Raw genomic sequence first — 20,000 nt, forward strand, 5'->3', positions numbered from 1 at the left:
GTGTTCTTATGAGGTGTGTGTGTGTGTGTGTGTGTGTGTGTGTGTGTGTGCGTGCGTGCGTGTGTGCACTCAGTCGTATCAGGAGCAGTTGAAGAAGACTAAAGCGCAGCGTGAAGATCTGAAGTCGGAGATTCAGCGTCTCAGACAGGACCTGGACTCCAGGTTCCACATTTCTTCACTTGTTCTGTTGTGTCTACGGAGTCCACCACAGCAGGCGTCTGTTTATTTATCGCCGACGTCACAGGCGTAGAGACGCTCTGTCACGTGGGTAACGGTATCATTTCCACCGATTCATCCCATCTAAATCGTAGAGCGGGCTTGTCATTTTACAGTCTTTACGACACACGCGTGTGTCTCTTCCGAACAAGAACGCGTCACTAAATATTTACGCTTTCCCTGCGATAATATAATCGACTCTGGAATTATCATAAAAAAAAAGAATTTTACATTCCGAACGTGTTCGTGTCGATTAAAAGATTGTCTCAAGGTTCTCGTAACCGTTTTCTCTTTAAGCCTGCCTGCGTGTGTGTGTGTGTGTGTTTACTGGGGTGCCAATAATTCTGGAGCTAACTGTATAACATGCACTCGTAATGTGAAACTGTTCAAAAGCAGATACAATCTGAATGAATTCATTATAAACATGGGGAAAGTGTGTGTGTGTGTGTGTGTGTGTGTGTGTGTGTGTGTGTGTGTGTGTGTGTGTGTGTGTGTGTGTATGTGTGTGTGTGTGTTAGGCCAAGTGTGAAAGAACTAAAGTGGTGTAAGCAGCAGCTGAGGAGGATGGAGCGTCTCGTCCAACACACCAACATCAGGTAACACTCTACACACACTACACAACTCTACACACACACTACACAACTCTACACACACACTACACAACTCTACACACACTTCATTTATTAATGAAGTCGTTTTAATCGAACTCTTCTTTGCAGGTCAGTCCAGACGGAGACCGAAGATCCTCCCAGCTCCAGCACTGAGACACAGCGACGTGTCGCAGAGAGCCAGAGATGCATCACGGTGAACCTTTCACTCACACACTCACTCAAACACTCACTCACTCACTCACTCATGATTTAACATTTCAGGTTTTGTGTGTCTCCTGTCTGACGCGATGCTGTAGGAGATCTGCTCGGAGCTGAAGGTGCAGGACGTGGGTCACGTCGTGGCCGCCGTCCGGGCGCGCTGCAGAGAGGCCGACTCGGCGCTCCGATTCGAGAAGGTCACACGTTTCGTTTATTCAGTCACACGAGAAAACGTGATCGCCGCATTTCACCGTGGCGGTTCAGCTTAGAGGACAACACACGAGCTGAAATATCGTAGCGTGATGCTTTACGTTTGGAAAGTTCATGGTAATACCGTGTATCCGACAGATCCTCAGTGACATCGCGGCCGTCCTGACCGATCCGGGCGCTCCGCTGGCGCTCCCGAGGCGACGCCCTGACGCCGCCGCGGGCTCAGAGCTGGAGCAGATCGTCCCTACGCTGGAGACGTGGAGCCAACAGCTCAGCGCTCTGCCCGTCAGTCTCGCACCGCGCTGCACCACCTTTTTAAGGGTCTGTTGAAACGCAGTCACATTTAGCGCTAATGTCCTCCTCCGTCAGGTTCTGCAGCGCTCCGTGAGCACACTGGTGAAGAGGCTGTTGCCGTGGCAGCCGGAGGACGGGGCATGTCGTCGGTCCGGGTGCGTGAAAGTGGAGGACGTGATGCGCATGGTGGACACGCTGCTGGACCAGACCGCTCCAGACGACAAGGCGGGTTTATTTATTTATTTATTTATTTATTTATTTATATATATATAGAATTTCAGAACTCTTTATTGTTCCCCCGCGATGTTTCTTAATGATTTGTGATGAGTTCTTATTGTCACTGCTTATATTTTAGTTTAAGCTGGAACAAAACAGGATCAGGAATCTCATTCATCTTAAAAATGTGGCTAATTTTGGACAAATAATTGAATTGTGCCAGTTTATTTCATTTGAACTTATAACCTCTTCAATTTAGATGAATGTGTTTTTATATATTTTTTTTCCCTTTGTTTTATTCATGTATATTGAGGTTTGTGCACTCGTGCAAAAAAAATCAACGCTGAGGTGTGTCATTAATGTTTAATCAAACAGCAAAAGCCGAAGAAAATCACTCGTTAGACTGAGCAACTTGAGTAAATTTAATAAGAATCACTGTACATGTCAGACATGATCTAGTTTAACTGCTTTGTTCGATTCCCGTATCGTTGTGCGTAGGTGTTGCGCACTCCCACTAAGCCCACCCTGCAGGCCATTGTGTCTCACTTCCAGAAGCTGTTTGACGTCGCGAGTCTGCGCGGCGTTTACCCGAGGATGAACGAGGTTTACACTCGACTAGAGGAGATGAACAACGTCATGAGGAACCTCCGAGACATCCTGGACCTGGGTATGTGAGAGAGACGTGCTGTCTGTTACTATAGTGACCGTACATCCTTCAGCAGGACCATTTATGCAGGTAGGTCTGACTCAAGACTTTTTGTTTTTGTGTGTGTGTGTGTTTGTTAGATGACAGAGCGCCCCCTAGTGAAGTGGTGAACACAGTGGCCAGAATCATGACTGGATACGGTTTTAATCAAAACCCACTGGAGCTGCTTGGAACCGGTGACATAGACAGGTACACACACACACACACTACTGTTTTTTTGGTACGTACACAAGAGCAATGGATTTTTATCGTTAATATCTTCACGTTCACTCTGAGCATTTTTGTTGCTTGTCCAAACGTTTGCACTCGACTGTGTGGAATATCAAGGCTGTATTACTTAGACTGAAACACATGACTAAATATTTCTACTGCTGTGTGTGTGTGTGTGTGTGTGTGTGATACTGTGCCTTTTTGTCAGCATTATAGTGAAGCTGAAGGAACACGAGGAATTCTTTCCTGCCTTTAACTCTCTGGTCCTCGAGCTGCTAAACACTCTGGGTACGTACACACCAGGGCTCTCCGGTAACAATTTCTTTTCGGAGCACGGTTGAAGTTCTATTTTTATTTTAAGAGATGGTAACGTTAATAATGCCACAATATAACACACAAGTACGCATGAGAACTTGAGCTTGTCAGTTATGACAGAATTTAGGAACATATTGTGAATTCAGTTCATTTTACAGACTGTATGCAAAAAAACGACAACCGTTAACCTGTTCCACCATGTAAACAAATAGAATCAACCTCAACGTTCAGTGTTTGAAGTCTGCTCCTCTTAAATATATTTAAAGCTTCACTATTAGACATTTTCCACTGTCATGGTTCTGGGCTGGAGTCAGTTCTCGAACCGCTCTGTGTATATTGTGTATATATCTGAATAATCTCATATAGGATGTGATTGGGTGAGTTCATTTACCCGTCAGATGCAAAGCGCTTTAGTGTAATGGTGTTCATTACTGACGCTCCGATCAGGATTTTTACGACCGAAACCGATCCAGATACCAATCTTTTTTATTTAAGCTTTAATCAGGTCGTCTGTCATAAACAGTTAAATGTAAGCTCTCTGCTCATGGTCACTGTTAATTGAGTTCAAATAATAGCAATGAGAAATACTGTTGGTTAATTGATAAATAAACAAGCATAAAATATTTATTTTTAAATTTCTTAAACAATAAAGAGTCCTAATTAAAAGCAAAAATGACCCATATTAGAAAAAAGGCTAATCGCTTTCTAAGTAAATAGCGAACTAAGCTTAATGTCAAATTGATATTAAAGGCAACCCATAGTAATTAAACATTATTTTATGTATATTTTATGAAGTTATTATATCTATTTTTTAATATTAAATCATTTATTTATAACTAAGCACATTTTCTGTCTTTATGTTTGAGCTTTTGTTTGTTTCAGTTGTTCCTTTTAGATCGGTTCCCCCAGTACGGTGTTGCCATGTCTGCTGAAATTGTTATTTTTGGGGCTTATATCAAAACATGGGAACTGGAGTTGACTCTTCTAGTGCTATCTGGAAACTGAGTTTAAATGAAGTGAATGCCCTGTGCGTGTGAGCCAGGACGAGTTAGTGAAGAGAGTGAAGGAGAGCGGCAGTGTACCGCGTGTCTACAGACCGAACAGTTCTACTCTTGAATATGATTGGTGAGGAATTATTTAATAAAGAAGTTTGAATTAAAACCCACCTTGTAGCGTTAACATTATTATTAATTTACCGCTGTGTCTACACGAGCAGGTGAAAGTTCAGGTCATTTTGCAGGATCAATAAAAGATGGCGGTTGTGAGAAGCAGATGATGTTCAGAGTTATTCTCGTCATCATAATGGCTTCTCTGCAGTATTTCCACACTTGTGCGGTTGACTGAGGAGATGAAAAGCAGTGTGAAAGTAACCGTTGCGCGGTGTAGAAGCATTCGCGTTTTAGTTTTTATTCCGATTGTATTCTACAGCTCCGAACAGGTCACTCGCACCGGTGCGAATAAATATTTATTCACAGTCGCACAAAGAACTTCTCAGTTGCAAATGCGAGTGAAATGGTGGCACTGTAGAGCCCTGCACACACCCCTTTACATTTGTGTGTGGTGAGCTGGGGTGTGAGTGTATCTGTGAAACTGTCTCTCTGTGTGTGTGCGCGTGCAGGTGCTGAGAGTCTGGAGGACATTTTACCTCGGGTCAGGACCCTGAAATCAATGACAGAGTGACGTTTCTACTCGCCTTTACCCCATCCTGCTGTGAGAAATTACTAGACTGCTAGAATCCTTTATTTATTTATATATATATTTTTTTTTTATTTAAGAAATTGTCTTGGGTAATAACATGAACAGTTTAGCACCTGTGTGATGTAGTTTCTCACCTCACTGTGAATTAAACTCCATTCTAGAACAATCCTGTGGTGAAGTTTGTTCTCAGTCAGCCTGGAATACAGTGCAACACGATTTAACTGCATTCCAGTTATAAAGATGTTCATGGTGTTTCTCTCCTCACCCAAACACGTGCTCTGTAATAATCTACTTTCCCCCCTTATACCCTCCTTAAAGTCGGGTATAAGCCTTTAGTCTATATAATAACCCTTTAATCAGAACAGCCAGGTGTCACATAACTATCAGGAAGTAAATAAATAACGCTTTGAATTAAGCCTCTCTTCAAACTCAAGTAATAAGACAGCAGCAGATCTGCGTCAGCGTCCGTCACATCGAGAAGGGGTGTGTGTGTGGCGTCTCATTCGGGTGTGTGCCCTCTGAGCCGCTGCATGATGAGGCTGCCGGACGGCGCGCTGGTGATCAGCGTCCCCGCAAGGGCGTGTGTGTCGCTCAGGACGTGAACCGTGACTCTGCAGGACGCCACGTCCTCTATATGGAACCCAGAGTGACGCTGCTGATCCGCCTGGAGAACCGGGTCATGTGACGCAGCACTGAAATACTGAAGAGACACGAGATGGACGTAGTATAAAATCTATAAAAATATTTATACTTAAATACAAATGAACATTCTTTTTATACTATTTCTACACTAAGGGTCTCTAAACATTTTAGAAAGTAAAGAACGAGAGGAAAACTCCAGAGTTCCAAGAACTGGGAGGGAACATGGCAAAAGTTTCCTGCACCTCCACGACAGTCATTTTTACTCACGGCTCTCCCAGACGAGGGGTGGATGAAGTCGGCCCAGTATCCTCCTCTCCACAACAGGAAACAGATCTCTTTAGCACCGTTAATAAACTACACACACACACACACACACACACATAATTATAAACAGTATTTATAGTTTACCATGTATAAATCAGAGGTTTGTACGTTTCTTTGCTACAGCAGGTGGTCAGACTCACATTATCTAGCAGCTGTCGCGTGCTCAGTTCGGCCTCTGTCGTGTTTTTTTTCTGCTTTATCGTCACCACGGTGATGGCACTGACAGGAAGAGCTGGAAAAAATGATTCTAACTCTGTACGTGGGGAAAAGAATAAAACAGAACATAAAAGGATAAAACACCTGGTGACATGCTGTTGGTGTGTGTGTGTGAGAGAGAGAGAGAGAGAGAAAATCTCACCTTGTTTCAGCAGCTCAGGACAGGAATGCATAGAACACTCCACATCACAGAGAGTAAAATATTCCTCCGCTTTGCTGATTCTCTGAGTCCATAGCAGCGCCTCTTTAGTCTGTAACACACACACACACACACACTTGGATGGAAACGTAGCTATTGCCCTGTAGCAGCCAACTGCTTTACCAGATTAAAGATGTTTTATGATGTTGCTCATCACCAAACTCTTTCCTTGCTACATGCTAAATTTCATCCCAAACAGACGAACGGTCACAGGCGAGTTCGGGGAAAAAAAAAAAACTCCCCCCATAAAATTTATCAGACAAAATTCAGGATATCTGCTGGTATAACAAGTTATACTCTATCATACCCATACAGATGTAAACAAGAAGGTAAACCCATTCATTATAGCGCCCCCTTCAGGTGGGTATGGGGTGTCTCTTCAATTGGCTCAGTAGAGGGCAGGATTTGGGACCTGTTTGAGGAAATTTCTCACACCGATTGGTGTGTGGCGGCCATTTTGTTTACAGATCTATTCATTTCATAAAAGTAAAACAAAATAACTGGTAGAGAAACAGTTTGGGTGTGCAGTCAGTTTTTGCAGCGAGTTATAAAACCACACGCACGGCTGAGGATCTGAGAAAACCGCATCATGAGGTTTACGTCATATGTTATCGTTTCTATAGAAACCAAGAGCAAGAGACAGTGTATTTGGAAAGGTTTAAGTGATTGTGTGAACACAGACAGGAAGCTGCTCACCTGGTACTCAGTGATGAACTGTGCCAGTACGAACTCGTGTCTCTCGCTGTTGGACGGTGCCGTGAGGACGTCAGGAACCGTGCGCTGGGTCGGTGCTGCCTGCTCCTCCTCGCCCGTCCCGCCAAGGTGACAGTCAAAACCCACGTTACCCGGCAACTGGAAGCGTTTATCCTGAGGGCCGAAAGGACCCATGGTCTCATCAGGCCACACTGTTCTGGGGCCTACTGCGCACGCACGTGTACACACACACACACACACACACACACACACACACACACACACGCTATTAGCAACAGAAGCCTATGACTACGGCTCTATACACATACGACTTCTCATTATTATTCATGAGGATGTGACAGGGCATTGTGGGCGTGGCGTAGCTGTACTGGTGGTGAACATTACCGTTTCAGTGTCACAGTTAAATCAGTCTGTCATGTGTGTGTGTGTGTGTGTGTGTGATTTACCTGCAGTGTGAGATGAAACCGCTACGTATGGCTCGTCTGATCCCGAAGATCCGGCGGTGGAGAAAAACCTCAGTGACCTCACGCTCCGAGTCGCTCTGATCCACCGGCCGGCTCGCCTGCACAGCACCTGCAGAGCGCACATGCACGCACACACACACACACACACACACACACCTTGAACAAAACGAGTGTGCTGATGGGAACAATAAGGAGACAGCGTCTCCAATCTGCTTATCGAAGCAAAACACCTCCACCACTTCAAAGCGTCCCATTAATGATGATATGAAGATATGTGAAGGTCGAATTAAATCTCAGGAGCAAACTGTTTACTGAAAATTACACACTGGTACACCATAATCTAACATGCAGGATATACACACACACTCACACTCGTCATCCTGGCGGCCGTGGCCTGCTCCTGTGACACCCTGTAAACACACATCACAATCAATTACAGGGTTTATTCATTACACTATTCACTCTAATAATTAAAGCTTACACTGGGTTTACAACCCAAAATATCCAGTAAAAAATGATGCTCATTAAAAAAAACGTTATAGCACAGTTCCTGTTCTTCATTTCCTGAATTTCTGTGCTCAAGTCAAAAAAAAAAAAAAAAAAATTATACATATACATATATATATATATACATATATATATATATATATATATATATATATATATATATATATATATAAATATATTTTTTTTTTTTACTTAAATGAAAAGGACAGGGCTGAGAATCTCATCTTGCTTTTTACTTTGACAACAAAACATTTCAACTTTTTTTTTCTAAACTGTCCCCCCCCCCACAACAACAACAACAACAACACAGATAAAGTTATTATAAATACGATTATGATAAAGTTATCACTGGAGAAAGAAACCGCACGGATCTTAAGTATGAATTAATTTTAGAGATATCTAAGACACTTGAACAAACAAGCTAAGCTCAGATATTACATCATCTCACTTATCAATCAAAACAGGGCTTCAAATGCTTCAGTAACAGTTTTCAGTTTGATAAACTCGAAATATTTTATTTTTACTTTATAATAATAATAATAATAATAATAATAATAATAATAATAATAATCGACTTTATCAGCAAACGGAATTGAACAGAAGCTGAAGCGCGTTTGTCGTGTGAAATAAAACTCTTGAAAATAGATTAAAGTCAGTAAACAGTCGCATGCGGTGTGTGGTGTAATCATTTACACGATAAAATAAATTACAATTTTCAATTAGTCATTTAAAACAAGAAGGACAAAATGTTCTCGGAAAGTGAGCTGCTATTACCGTGTTTTGGCTAAGCTGGAGCCCACCCCCTGCTACTAGCCAATCACGTGACCGGAAGAGGAACCACTCACATGTTGAGAAAATAAGAGTTCTTGCTTCTCAAGAGCACGAATCGACACGGCGCTTGTTTTTATCGCGAATCAGTTCACAACAACAATAATTATCACTTTTGTAAATAATTTGATAATTAACAGTGACGTATTAATTGCTGTTTATGTAACACCTTTTATACATTTAAAATACAGTTCAAAGAAACAGAAGCTCCAATATATATATATATATTAAATAAAATAAAAAGAAACCAATAAAGCAGGCACATTATAACAATGATTTAAATAAATATTAGCAGCGGCAGGAAGAATAATATAATACAATATGAAATCTAAAACATATATTATCCTATATTATAATTTAAATAAGAAAGTAATGTGCAAGTAAAACAAAAAGAAACAAGTTATTGTCTATATTGTTGTTGTTGTTCTAAAATATATATATATTTATTTAATTTTGATTAAAAATGATAAGTAAATTAGTTTATTCACTAACCTGGTCCGTCAAAAACATCTTCCGGCTTCCTTCTTTTTTTCACCTTTATTTTTGTTTTGTCTAGTTTGATAAAGAAGTTAAACTTTTATTAATCCCTGAAATGAAAATGTGACAGTGGTGTGATAGTTTCTCAGTAACATGACAAGCTGCGATATTTTTATTTATTAATTGTCTTCTTAACTTTATGAGAGAGACACCTTGTTTCGCATCGGGCCCCCCTCTCACACCCCCCTCAGCGTGGATTATTTTCACATAACAGCACCACTTGTTGGGTGTTATTCCCAGCAAAACTATTTCTAGCATGTAAAATTATTATTAAAAATTACATTAAAACTTTTTTTAAATTGTAGAACATTCCATGAGTTATATCATGTCTATATTTAGTAACAGAAATTTAATTTTGTAATGAGACACACAACACGACACATTTGTGAAGGTAAACAAATGTGTGTGTTTGTGTGTGTATATACTTATGTGTATATATATATATATATATATATATATAAATAAATTATCCATCCATCCATCATCTATACCGCTTACCCTTCCTTCTGGGTCACGGGGAATCCTGGAGTCTATCCCAGGGAGCATCAGGCACAAGGCGGGGTACATCCTGGACAGGGTGCCAATCCATCGCAGGGCACAATCACACACACGCCCATTTATACACTACGGACACTTTGGACATGCCAATCAGCCTACCATGCATGTCTTTGGACTGGGGGAGGAAACCAGAGTACCCGGAGGAAACCCCCGCAGGACGGGGAGAACATACAAACTCCGCACACACAGGGCCACAGTGAGTATATATATATATATATATATATATATATATATATATATATATATATATACACACACACACACACATATATGCATATACATTATTATATATATATATATATATATAGATATATACATATATTTATATTGTGTCTAGCTAACATTAGAGCTTTAAGAAAAGTTAAACATATATATACACACACACACAAACTTTGCTTACCAAATGAGGAGAACCTTTTGCTGGTTCCTGCAACTTCACACACGTCTTCCAGCTGGTTTGAGCAGGGGCACGCTAACTTTTTTTGCCTATTTCGGACGTTTTTGACACGTTTGTGAAGGTAAACAAATAGAAGAAACCGAGTCAGACTGGACCTAAATAAATAAATAAACAAACACATAAATAAGCAAATAAATCAGAGACATTAGAGCTTTGTATTCACATATTATTGTGCCTGATGTGTGTGTCTGTATGGCTGGATTATATTTATAAAATAAACAAGTGTGATCAACAGAACGAGGATTACTGTGAAAAGTCCCTGGTGTACAACATAAATAAAGTTTTATTCAAATTCACATTATTATTAAATAAATAAAGAAAGAAATCGACATCCATATGAAACAGATCAGATTGTAAAGCATGACTCCAACAAAACCAGTCAGAACGTAACACAAAAAGAAGATTTAATTTCATCAAAAGTGTGCGGTCGAATGAAAATCACTCATCACGCGCCATCACTATCCTCAGCAGGTCATTTACATAAAAGTTGTTCAGATCTGACGTCTGTATTAAAGACTCAGTAACGTTCTCTGAGCAGACCTGCTTCTGCTTACATTTAGAGGTTGTTTTTTACATTTTATTTAAATGATCAAATACAAATCAAATGTTGTAATGATGACACTGACACACGTTACAGCATACAGCATACTGCATACAGCATACACTACACTACAACTGATTGAAACACCAAAAATTACAAGGATTCATAATGAGTTTAGGTGATTATCAGTACTTAAAAAAAAATTAAGAAATACATTTTCAGTAAATAAATAAATAAGTGGACAAGTTTTGAGTGTGGATGAGGAGTGACATCGGATTGTCTGGGGCACTCACGACTTTCACAAGTCAGGGTGAGGATCGCTCACTTACGATCAAACCAAAAAAATGAGGAAATAATTGTAATAATTGATAAAGAAAAAAAAACGGAGCAAAGTGTATAAAGGAGAAAATGAAGCCGAGACACGATGGAGAGAGAAACATCTTACCGAAGTTATAGCTGTTATAAACAATCATTTCCTCTCTCTCTCTCTCTCTCTGAAAGTGTAAACTCCTCTGTCCTTAAGACTTCCCTGTGCTGGAGAACACCGTTAATGTTTCCAAGCCCTGACACTGGAGACTCCTTCCATAAAGGTTAAATAAACGTGTCCTAACAGAATAAAAGTCCACACATCAATGATTATACAGCCACTGTTTAACAAAAAAACAAGGTTTTTTTTTTTACAAAGTCGTAATATTTTGAGAATAAAGTCGTAGCGCTAGGACAGAAGGGTGCATATTAAAATGCAAAAAAAATTAGTTTTTTTTTTAAATTAATGAATTAAACAATTGTAATTAGTTTATTTAGAAGAATGAACCACACAGACAGGGAAGACTTTTTTCTCCAGGACACTCAGTACAATGATCTCGCCCTAGTGTGTTATGTTCTCCATCTTCTGTTGCTTAATATTATTCTAATCAGAAATTTGTTCTGATATCACGGGTCACAGTTTTTGACCATACAGGAAATAGTGCGGTTGTGTTTTTGGGAAAGATTGGAATTACGGTTGCGGCGTAACAACGCTCCAGAGTGTGTTATATTTCCCCATGGGGAATACGTTGTTTCATCGATTGTGCGTTCACAAGATTTCTTCATTCGGAGATACTGAAGACGATTAAAGACGCATTGCTTCAGCTGCTGAATTCCTAGCAACCAGCTGGGATTTTGCTTAGCAACCAACTAGCTATAACCTAGCAAACAACCGGGATTACATTGAAACGTCCTAGCAACAACCAACAGGGTTACATTAGCAGCATTTTAGCATGTTAACGCATTAACCTTTAAACATGTTTCAATTGTTTTAATATTTTAACCTGTGCATATTATAAACCTTCAGTCTTTTAAACTTCATGTGCTTAATTGTTGGACATTTTAACAAAAAAAATATAATAAAAAATCAAAGACAAAACAGTGTAATATCGTTTAACGCTTTTAGCATTTTTAATATACTCTGTCACTCCAACATCATCCATGAACTTTAGCTTTCTAGTGTATAAACCCGTCACAGCTGTTACAGCCGGAACTGCGTTATACAGAAATACTGCACACATTCTGACCAATCAGATTCGAGCATTCAACCGTGCTGTGGTATCAAAGTCATTTATTAGCATACTGAAGGGGAAATGTTTTTGGGGCAGATGTTCTTCAGCAGTGAGGATTTGAGAAACTCGTAATTAATTAAGCGTGATTAGGATGCAACATTGACATCAGCTAAATAAATTATAAAACTGTAAAACATAACAAGCTAAATAATAAAAATCCAGCTGGCGAATCACTGATTCCTGGTGTTTGATAGAGCATGAGCATATACAAACTTATACACATTTAAAATAACACTTATATAACATAATGACATGAGATTTAACATTTCTGTTACACAAATATCAAAGGCAAGACGCAGCGCAGAATAAAAACGGACAGGTTAGTGAGGTAAAACTGAGAGATGCTATGGTAACTGTTAGATGCTGAACAGTTAAAAACAGACGTGTGCTGTCGTTTTCATTCCCCCCAATGCCCCCCCTCCCCCCTCTATCTCAGTCACTGTGTGAGGGAGAACTGGTCCTGTTCAATCGGTTTTTTCACCCAGGCGCCGAGGCCCGCATTCTGGAAAGCTCGGATCAGAGTCTGCTTGGCTGAGTGGTAATCTGCAGCACCCTGTTTGGCCTCGTGATACAAAGCGGGTCGAGCCACTCGGATCCTCAGAGTCTGAGAGAGCTGAGAAAGAGAAAGGGAGAGAGAGAGAGAGAGAGAGAGAGAGAGAGAGGGGAGAAGGAACAATAGAAGGAAGAAGGCCTCCATTACAGCACGTAACAGGGTGTAATGGGGTGTAATAGGGTGGAACGGGGTGGAACAGAGTGTTACATGGTGTAATAGTGTGTTACAGGGTGTAACAGAGTGTAACAGGGTGTAAAAGAGTGTTACAGGGTGTAATAGAGTGTTACAGGGTGTAATAGAGTGTTACAGGGTGTAATGGAGTGTAACAGAGTGTAACAGGGTGTAATAGAGTGTAACAGGGTGTAACAGAGGGTAACAGGGCGTAATAGAGTGTAACAGGGCGTAATAGAGTGTTACAGGGCGTAATAGAGTGTTACAGGGCGTAATAGAGTGTTATAGGATGTAATAGAGTGTTACAGGATGTAACAGAGTGTAACAGGGTGTCACAGGGTGTAATAGAGTGTCACAGGGTGTAACAGAGTGTAACAGGGTGTAAAAGAGTGTTACAGGGTGTAATAGAGTGTTACAGGGTGTAATAGAGTGTTACAGGGTGTAATGGAGTGTAACAGAGTGTAACAGGGTGTAATAGAGTGTAACAGGGTGTAACAGAGGGTAACAGGGCGTAATAGAGTGTAACAGGGCGTAATAGAGTGTTACAGGGCGTAATAGAGTGTTACAGGGCGTAATAGAGTGTTATAGGATGTAATAGAGTGTTACAGGATGTAACAGAGTGTAACAGGGTGTCACAGGGTGTAATAGAGTGTCACAGGGTGTAATAGAGTGTTACAGGGTGTAATAGAGTGTTACAGGATGTAACAGAGTGTAACAGGGTGTCACAGGGTGTAATAGAGTGTCACAGGGTGTAATAGAGTGTTACAGGGTGTAATAGAGTGTTACAGGATGTAACAGAGTGTAACAGGGTGTCACAGGGTGTAATAGAGTTATACCCTGTTACACTCTATTACACCATTTTACACTCCATTATACAATTTTACACTCTATTATAGGGTAGAGTGTAACAGGGTTTAATAGGGTATAATAGAGTGTAACAGCATGTGAAAGGGAGTTTATGACATCAGATTATTCAATAAACTCCCACTGATGCTCTCAACAGGATTAGGGAGCTGTACCTTGGCGTGGAGACGAACCCAGCGGCTGTACAGGGCGTGTTTGCAGAGGTGAGATGGTCGGCCGAGGTCGTCCTTCCCTGTGGTAGCGTTGATGACCTCTAACCCCTGATCCCCCACCGTCCAGTTCACACTGAAGTTTGGAGCCTTACCGGGCTGCCGTGCCTCTGCGTTACTGATTCCTGCACACACACACACACACACACACACACTATAATTACAATAAGCTTGCTTCAGAAAAAAAATAAAAGTAAAAGACTGGAAGCAGATAAGACCTTTATTATAGTGTATTTTTTTATTCATAGTGTTCTGTATTGATTTTATGTATTTTATATATTTATATTTAGAATTAGGTCATGTTGAGTGTATTAATTAAATAATTTATTATTTGACTTATATAGTTTAATTTATAATTGTTATATATTTATTTTTATATAAATATCTAATATTTTTAATGATTATTCTCAGCACTGTATTAATCTGATTATGTATTTGATTTATGTACAGTCTTCAGTATTTATTTATTTGGTTTATTTATACTAGTGTGTACAGGTGTATTTATCTGATTTGCTGTCTGATTCATTTATAGCGTTGTACAATATTTGTTTATTATTATTTGATATATTTACAACGTTTTGTGTTTTATTTATTGATAGAGCTGTATTTCTAGGTTTTATATGTATGTAGTTATGGTGTTACTGGTGTAGAAGAATACCTCTCCCAGGCAGGAAGCTTTTATTTATTATTATCTAATTTGGTACACTGACAGTGCGGTAATGAGTGTTGTGATGATGATGATGATGATGACGACGATGACGATGTTGAGCTGTACCGCTGAGCAGTGGTCTGTTGAGGGTGAAGGGTTGTGGTAACTCCTCCATATCTGCGACACGCTGGTACATGGCCCTGCTGAGGTGATCTGCATGGTACAGACTGCCCAGGATTATACTCGAGAAATAGATAGGGCCTGAGAAATAACTCATCAGAGAACCCTGCACACCCACTACATTCCACCTGAGAGAGAGAGAGAGAGAGAAAGAGAGAGACATGGTGGGGACGTTAACACAAGACTAACACAAGTTATTTACTTTTTCATTTTTGTAATAATATTCATAATAAGGCTCCACTGATATGTAACAAAAACAATATGATATTTTAGCCATATTTCCCTTAGTGTGTGTGTGTGTGTGTGTGTGTGTGTGTGTGTGTGTTTATACAATACTATCACAAATATCCTAGCGTAACGACGGCACGAGTCAGTCCTGTTGTCATGACGGTGATGAGGTCATACCTGGCAATCTTATCGCTGCAGGACATGGTGAGCAGCCTCTCCCCCTGCAGGACTCCGTCCCATGTCTGGACAGTGTTGCTGGAGCGGACCGGGATGGTTCCCTCACCCGACTCGATCTTAGTGCGCAGCTGTCCTCGGGCTTTTCTGTTCGGGTGTCTGTCTCCCTGATCTGCTCCAAAAACACAACGACAAAGACACACACACACACACACACACACTCCACATCATCTATACCATAACACACCTTTTCCAGGTCTGTAGAGCTACAGCAGTGCACTTCAGTGTTTCCTCTAATCTAAACACCTCAGGTGGAAATACTCAACTCATACAATCCTTACTGGGAACAGTTCATTATATTGGCTGAGTTGAGCTGAATTTGATGTAACAGAACTGGACTACACTTAACTGGACTAAACTGAATTAGACTAAATTGTAACTAATTTGAACTGAACTGAATTAGACTACACTGAACTAAACGAATCCAATATGGACTAAATTAAGCCGGCGTACACCGCGTATCTTTTCTTGTATATCTAACATAAGCCGACGCGGATCGGTCGAGTGATCTTCTGTACGTCACAATCATGCACATCATAAAGTAAAAGAAAAGGAAGTGAAGTGAAGTGAAGAGTTCACACCCTCCACAGCGGCTTCGTGCGGTGAGAAGATCCGAGCGTCTCCGCACGGCGAGGTGCTGATGTACAGGTGGAACTGAACCCCGTCCTTCAACTGATAGCCGTGCTGTTCACACCGCCGGAATATGGAGCGCTCGTGATCCTCGGGACTGTTACTGCATAACACACACACACACACACACATACACACACACACACTCATGTTAGCGCTGCTCACTAAATGAAGTCCGCAGCTGACAATAAGCAGGAGGGTTTTATGCTCCGTCACCCGTAACACCCATCACTCCATCACTGTTTAACACACAGTCACAACTACACACACCATGACCTATCAATTACACACACACACACACACACACACACACACACACACACACTTCCCATAATCCGACTCTGAATTAGAATCCAACAATCAATTTTCCAACCCACTGTCTGCTGAGATTGATTTTGGTCAATCGATTTTTTACAGAAGGGATCGGCAGACATCAGTCTTTGTACGAGTTCAGTTCACTTTCATTTATTTTAATTTGACACACCCAGTCAAAATAAAAATCCCCAGGCTACATGTTTTGAACGTATTCTCTGGAAAATGCTGCTAAATCTAACACTTGGAGACCATTTCTAACTCTACGTTCACACTAGCAGGAGACAAGTTGCTCATATTGCTTCTGACCCAGGCCAGTTAAATAAATAAATAAATAAATAAATAAATAAATAAATAAACAAACAGCGCACGCGTCGGTGTGAAAATGAGTCGATTCACATGTTACACGCCCACAAACCGCTCCTAAAACATTTCACACGACTCACCTGAGGAAGTACTCCAGCTGGCTGTACAGGTATCTGATTAGCGATCGGCGTGCGATGATCTCAGCGTGACAGTCGTTTAACGCCAGGCCTCGGTCGCTCATGTACTCGCCGTTTATGCACTTGGTTCCCGTGGAAACGCAGATCACCTGTGCGTCCTTCACGTCGGTCCCTAAACGTCATACGTAAGTGAAGTGAAATGAAATACACACCAATTAATTTTTTTTTATGTTTTTGTTTTGCCACCGTCAAAACAACCTAGAACATTTTTAGAATAATTTCTCAGCCAGATAGAAACAAATTTATTCGTAAACCTTTCATACGTGCATTTACACCAGAAATACGGTATTCATTAATTAGTTGAGGAGAAAAAAAAAAGAAATGAACAGAGGGATAGTGAGGAGTTTAGTGTGTGTCTGTGATAGCTGATGCGCTGCAGTGGCTGAGCTGCGTTACTGGAAGATTTAGCATAGCCATGCCTAGGGGGCGCTCTTTTACCGTTTAGTTGCCATTTTCAGCTTTTTTGCCTTTTATGGAGTTTCGTGGGTGTGGCTAAATCCTTGGTAATTTATGGCGTTCGTACTGTATACGATTAATCAGTGAGAAAATCAGCTACATTTCTGTAAATTTCATTCGTTTTGTCCAAGCAAACATTTACACACAATTTTACTAAATGATCAATAAATTATGAGCTTGATGTGTGTGTGTGTGTGTGTGTGTGTGTGTGTACCTGTTGTCATAACAACACCGGCGAGGACTTTCCGTCGTGCGTGAGGTGATATGAAGTTGTCCGTCAGCTCGCCGAACTTTTCCACCACCAGCTGAGACACGGCGTCTGCCAGGACCTGACACACACACACACACACACACACACACACACGCTTTAGTTCAGGCAGGAAGATGACAGTGATGCGCTTCCTGTTTTAGCAGTGCGCTATTCTCTCTGATGTTAATTAAGATTAGTTTCTCTCTAATGTTGTTGTCGTTGTGGGTGAAACGGAGGGATTATATAGATGGCGGATTATCAGACGTGTAAATAAACACTGAATACGAACAGGAAGCTCAAGGGCTTTAATGTCTGCCCTGCGTACAAAGCCACTTCAATCACAATTATGCTCTGATTTAATTAACATCACACTGATGAAGATTGACAGAGGCTTTTTTTAACGAGGGTGAACGTTAGAGCAAAAAAGCCACTGATGCAAACAGATCACTGAATAATAAAGGAATTTACTGCAGCAGTACAAACAGGGGCCAAAACTTATCTTACAAAAGAACGAGGCTAGAGCTTTCCTAGCTGATCTTCAGAGTTAGAATTTAGGGTGCAACCCTTGTTGTACCTATAGTCAGTAGAATCTTTTGAAGAAGAAATGCCTTTTCAGGTGTGCCTGTCCTCACCTGTGGCAGGTGTAACTGCAGACCGTCTCTCGGTATGGGCTGTCTAGACGGCGTCTGGTCCAGCTGCATGTTAAAGAGGCCTGAAAGCGCCGCCTGAGCCGCACGCGCCTTTGCCAGCTTCTTATTCCGGCCTGATCCCTGAAAAACCTGCGAGTCCACCGTCACAGCCATCACAAAGTTCTTAGCGTGGCTCTCTCCGCTCTCGGCCACGAACTCGTACCTGAGGCCTGGCCGCAACTCGTTCAGGATCATCACCGCGTTCTTCCCGTGGCCCACAAGGACCGGCTGAGTCGCTGAAACGGGCATCGGGCACTCGTGCCGAAGGTGTAGGGTTCCGTTGGTGCTAGACACATCGCGAGGCGTCTCGAATCCGTTAAAGAGGGCATCTGGGAAATCGGCTTGGTCCGAGGTGAAGTCGGTGTTGATGCCAAACGTGCGGCCCATGGCCACGTGAGCTTCGGAGGCGTTGGGGAACTGGACGAAAGAGCGCAGCGCCTTTTCCGCTGCGCTCAGCTTGGCCTTCTTCTTCGTGGGTCCCGTCCCTTCGAAGCGCTGCCCGTTGACCTCCACGCTCATGGCGAAGACCGGCGCATGCACCGGCCCCGTCTGGGACAGGAGTTTGTACTGGAGGCCCGGTTTGATCTCGTTCAGCTGCATGAGCGCGTTCTTCTGCAACGTCGGCCCCGGCGCTTTCTTGCGCCTCTTGGGACGGAATTTGGAGTGGGCGTGGCCTCGGTTCCCCTCCTCCAGCGGCCGCTTGCGTCTCGACCCCAACGGCGCATTCCTATTGGCTGTTTGTATCCCCGCCTTGGATGAAAAGTTATCCAGGTTGCGGTTCTCTTTAACGTCTGTGCCGCATGAACCTGTGACGCCCAGAGAGAGCAACTTACAACGCCTTCGACGCAGGATCTTGTAAATGTCAAATTTAGAGCTTGGTTCATCTCTGCTTTGTGACTGAGTCAAGATGATGTGAGTTCTTTTAAAAAATAATAATAAAATAAAATAAAAATCATCAAACTACGCAATATTCGAGCGATCTTTACAGACTCAGGAGCTGGAATGTTGGAGAACGTTACTGTTGTGCAAAGTTGTTATTTAATTTTAAATCAAAGTATTTAAATCAATGTATTAATAAGCACCTTTTTTAAATTCTACACTATTGTTCTGCATGTAAAACCGTACTTTAGGTACTCCTTTTCATTAGATAGCTAGGTACTTTCTGTACTAATCATCATTTTTTCGTACAAATATTTTTAGACGTCATGGTAATGATGCCTTACGGGTGTAAACTGGTTTAGTGTTTGTCCCGTTAGTGCTGCATTGTTTCCTGAGCTGTAGGTCCACCCTTACCGTGAAATCGTGTTTAATGCTCGTCATTTATAACTTACGCTACAACAATAAATTAGTGCGTCAAAAATACCTTCACACCTAATGTAATTAATCGCTAATAAACAAAGTATTTATTTATTTATGTATTTTTTAAAGAAATCCACATCATCAGGTGCAAAGCTGAGTGTAAATTTATAACATTTATAACATCCTGCAGCAAAGACTCGTTAGGTTACTTCTTTTGGGGCTCGGGGATACAAAATAAAGAGAGAGAGAGAGAGAGAGAGAGAGAGAGAGAGAGAGAGAGAGAGAGAGTACAAGAGGGAGAAAAGGAAAGAAAGAGCAAGAGAGAGAAGGCTACACGAGGGATCAGGAATTATCCTTGTAAACAAATAAATATAATAAACCACCACAGGATATTAAAGAGGAACAAGACCAGTTAAAGTGAACAATACGTTTAGGATTTTCGAATTTTCTTTCATTAAGAAGCAGCTGAAGTGCTGCATCACTGGAGGTTCAATTTAATACGTCAGAATTGAAG

General features: G+C 41.3%; 3 protein-coding genes across 9 annotated transcripts in view; 1 reads left to right on the forward strand and 2 right to left on the reverse strand.

The window, feature by feature from the left end:
* Positions 1-4,719, forward strand: part of cep70 (centrosomal protein 70) — a 13,367-nt gene extending 8,648 nt beyond the window's left edge. For 2 of the 5 annotated variants that reach the window (XM_053616820.1, XM_053616822.1), the window contains exons 8-17: positions 74-162; positions 735-812; positions 936-1,020; positions 1,124-1,222; positions 1,374-1,520; positions 1,605-1,754; positions 2,244-2,412; positions 2,532-2,640; positions 2,870-2,949; positions 4,595-4,719. In XM_053616820.1, coding sequence (XP_053472795.1) covers positions 74-162; positions 735-812; positions 936-1,020; positions 1,124-1,222; positions 1,374-1,520; positions 1,605-1,754; positions 2,244-2,412; positions 2,532-2,640; positions 2,870-2,949; positions 4,595-4,656 — 1,068 coding nt within the window. In that variant the 3' untranslated portion in view covers positions 4,657-4,719. Of the gene's footprint in view, positions 1-73; positions 163-734; positions 813-935; positions 1,021-1,123; positions 1,223-1,373; positions 1,521-1,604; positions 1,755-2,243; positions 2,413-2,531; positions 2,641-2,869; positions 2,950-3,858; positions 3,944-4,594 lie in introns of those variants that run through there. The other 3 variants (XM_053616823.1, XM_053616824.1, XM_053616821.1) reach the window with 2 other exon arrangements.
* On the reverse strand, positions 3,844-8,577 carry mmadhca (metabolism of cobalamin associated Da). 3 transcript variants are annotated; one of them, XM_053616830.1, is made up of 8 exons: positions 8,515-8,577; positions 7,604-7,643; positions 7,216-7,342; positions 6,752-6,975; positions 5,999-6,107; positions 5,781-5,893; positions 5,584-5,670; positions 3,844-5,374 (listed from the first exon to the last, which is right to left on the reverse strand). In XM_053616830.1, exons 2-8 carry the CDS (start codon positions 7,610-7,612, stop codon positions 5,174-5,176), a joined length of 870 nt encoding a protein of 289 aa, XP_053472805.1. In that variant the 5' UTR covers positions 7,613-7,643; positions 8,515-8,577; the 3' UTR covers positions 3,844-5,173. The 3 variants fall into 3 exon arrangements, with proteins under 3 accessions (XP_053472805.1, XP_053472804.1, XP_053472802.1); XM_053616829.1 differs by lacking the exon at positions 8,515-8,577 and having other exon boundaries at positions 6,752-6,972; positions 7,604-7,790; XM_053616827.1 differs by lacking the exon at positions 8,515-8,577 and having other exon boundaries at positions 7,604-7,788.
* A 3,440-nt stretch (positions 8,578-12,017) lies between these two features.
* The window catches only part of adarb1a (adenosine deaminase RNA specific B1a), a 21,642-nt gene continuing 13,659 nt past the window's right edge, over positions 12,018-20,000 (reverse strand). Inside the window, exons 4-11 of the mRNA XM_053616892.1 lie at positions 18,131-18,993; positions 17,463-17,577; positions 16,736-16,904; positions 15,929-16,080; positions 15,291-15,459; positions 14,832-15,013; positions 14,003-14,181; positions 12,018-12,872 (exon numbers count right to left, since the gene is read on the reverse strand). Of these exons, the coding sequence (XP_053472867.1) occupies positions 12,696-12,872; positions 14,003-14,181; positions 14,832-15,013; positions 15,291-15,459; positions 15,929-16,080; positions 16,736-16,904; positions 17,463-17,577; positions 18,131-18,993 (2,006 nt within the window). The 3' untranslated portion in view covers positions 12,018-12,695. The remainder of the gene's footprint in view (positions 12,873-14,002; positions 14,182-14,831; positions 15,014-15,290; positions 15,460-15,928; positions 16,081-16,735; positions 16,905-17,462; positions 17,578-18,130; positions 18,994-20,000) is intronic.

Source organism: Ictalurus furcatus, chromosome 27 (assembly GCF_023375685.1).
Source record: "Ictalurus furcatus strain D&B chromosome 27, Billie_1.0, whole genome shotgun sequence".
Taxonomy (NCBI): domain Eukaryota; kingdom Metazoa; phylum Chordata; class Actinopteri; order Siluriformes; family Ictaluridae; genus Ictalurus; species Ictalurus furcatus.

Coding starts and splice junctions, on each gene's coding strand:
- mmadhca (XM_053616827.1), bottom strand. CDS start 7,657: ATGTGTGTTTACAGGGTGTCACAGGAGCAGGCCACGGCCGCCAGGATG. Junction 6,976..7,215: donor GGTTTCATCTCACACTGCAG/GTAAATCACACA, acceptor GTGCGTGCGCAG/TAGGCCCCAGAACAGTGTGG. Junction 5,375..5,583: donor ACCCCTCGTCTGGGAGAGCC/GTGAGTAAAAAT, acceptor GTGTCTCTTCAG/TATTTCAGTGCTGCGTCACA.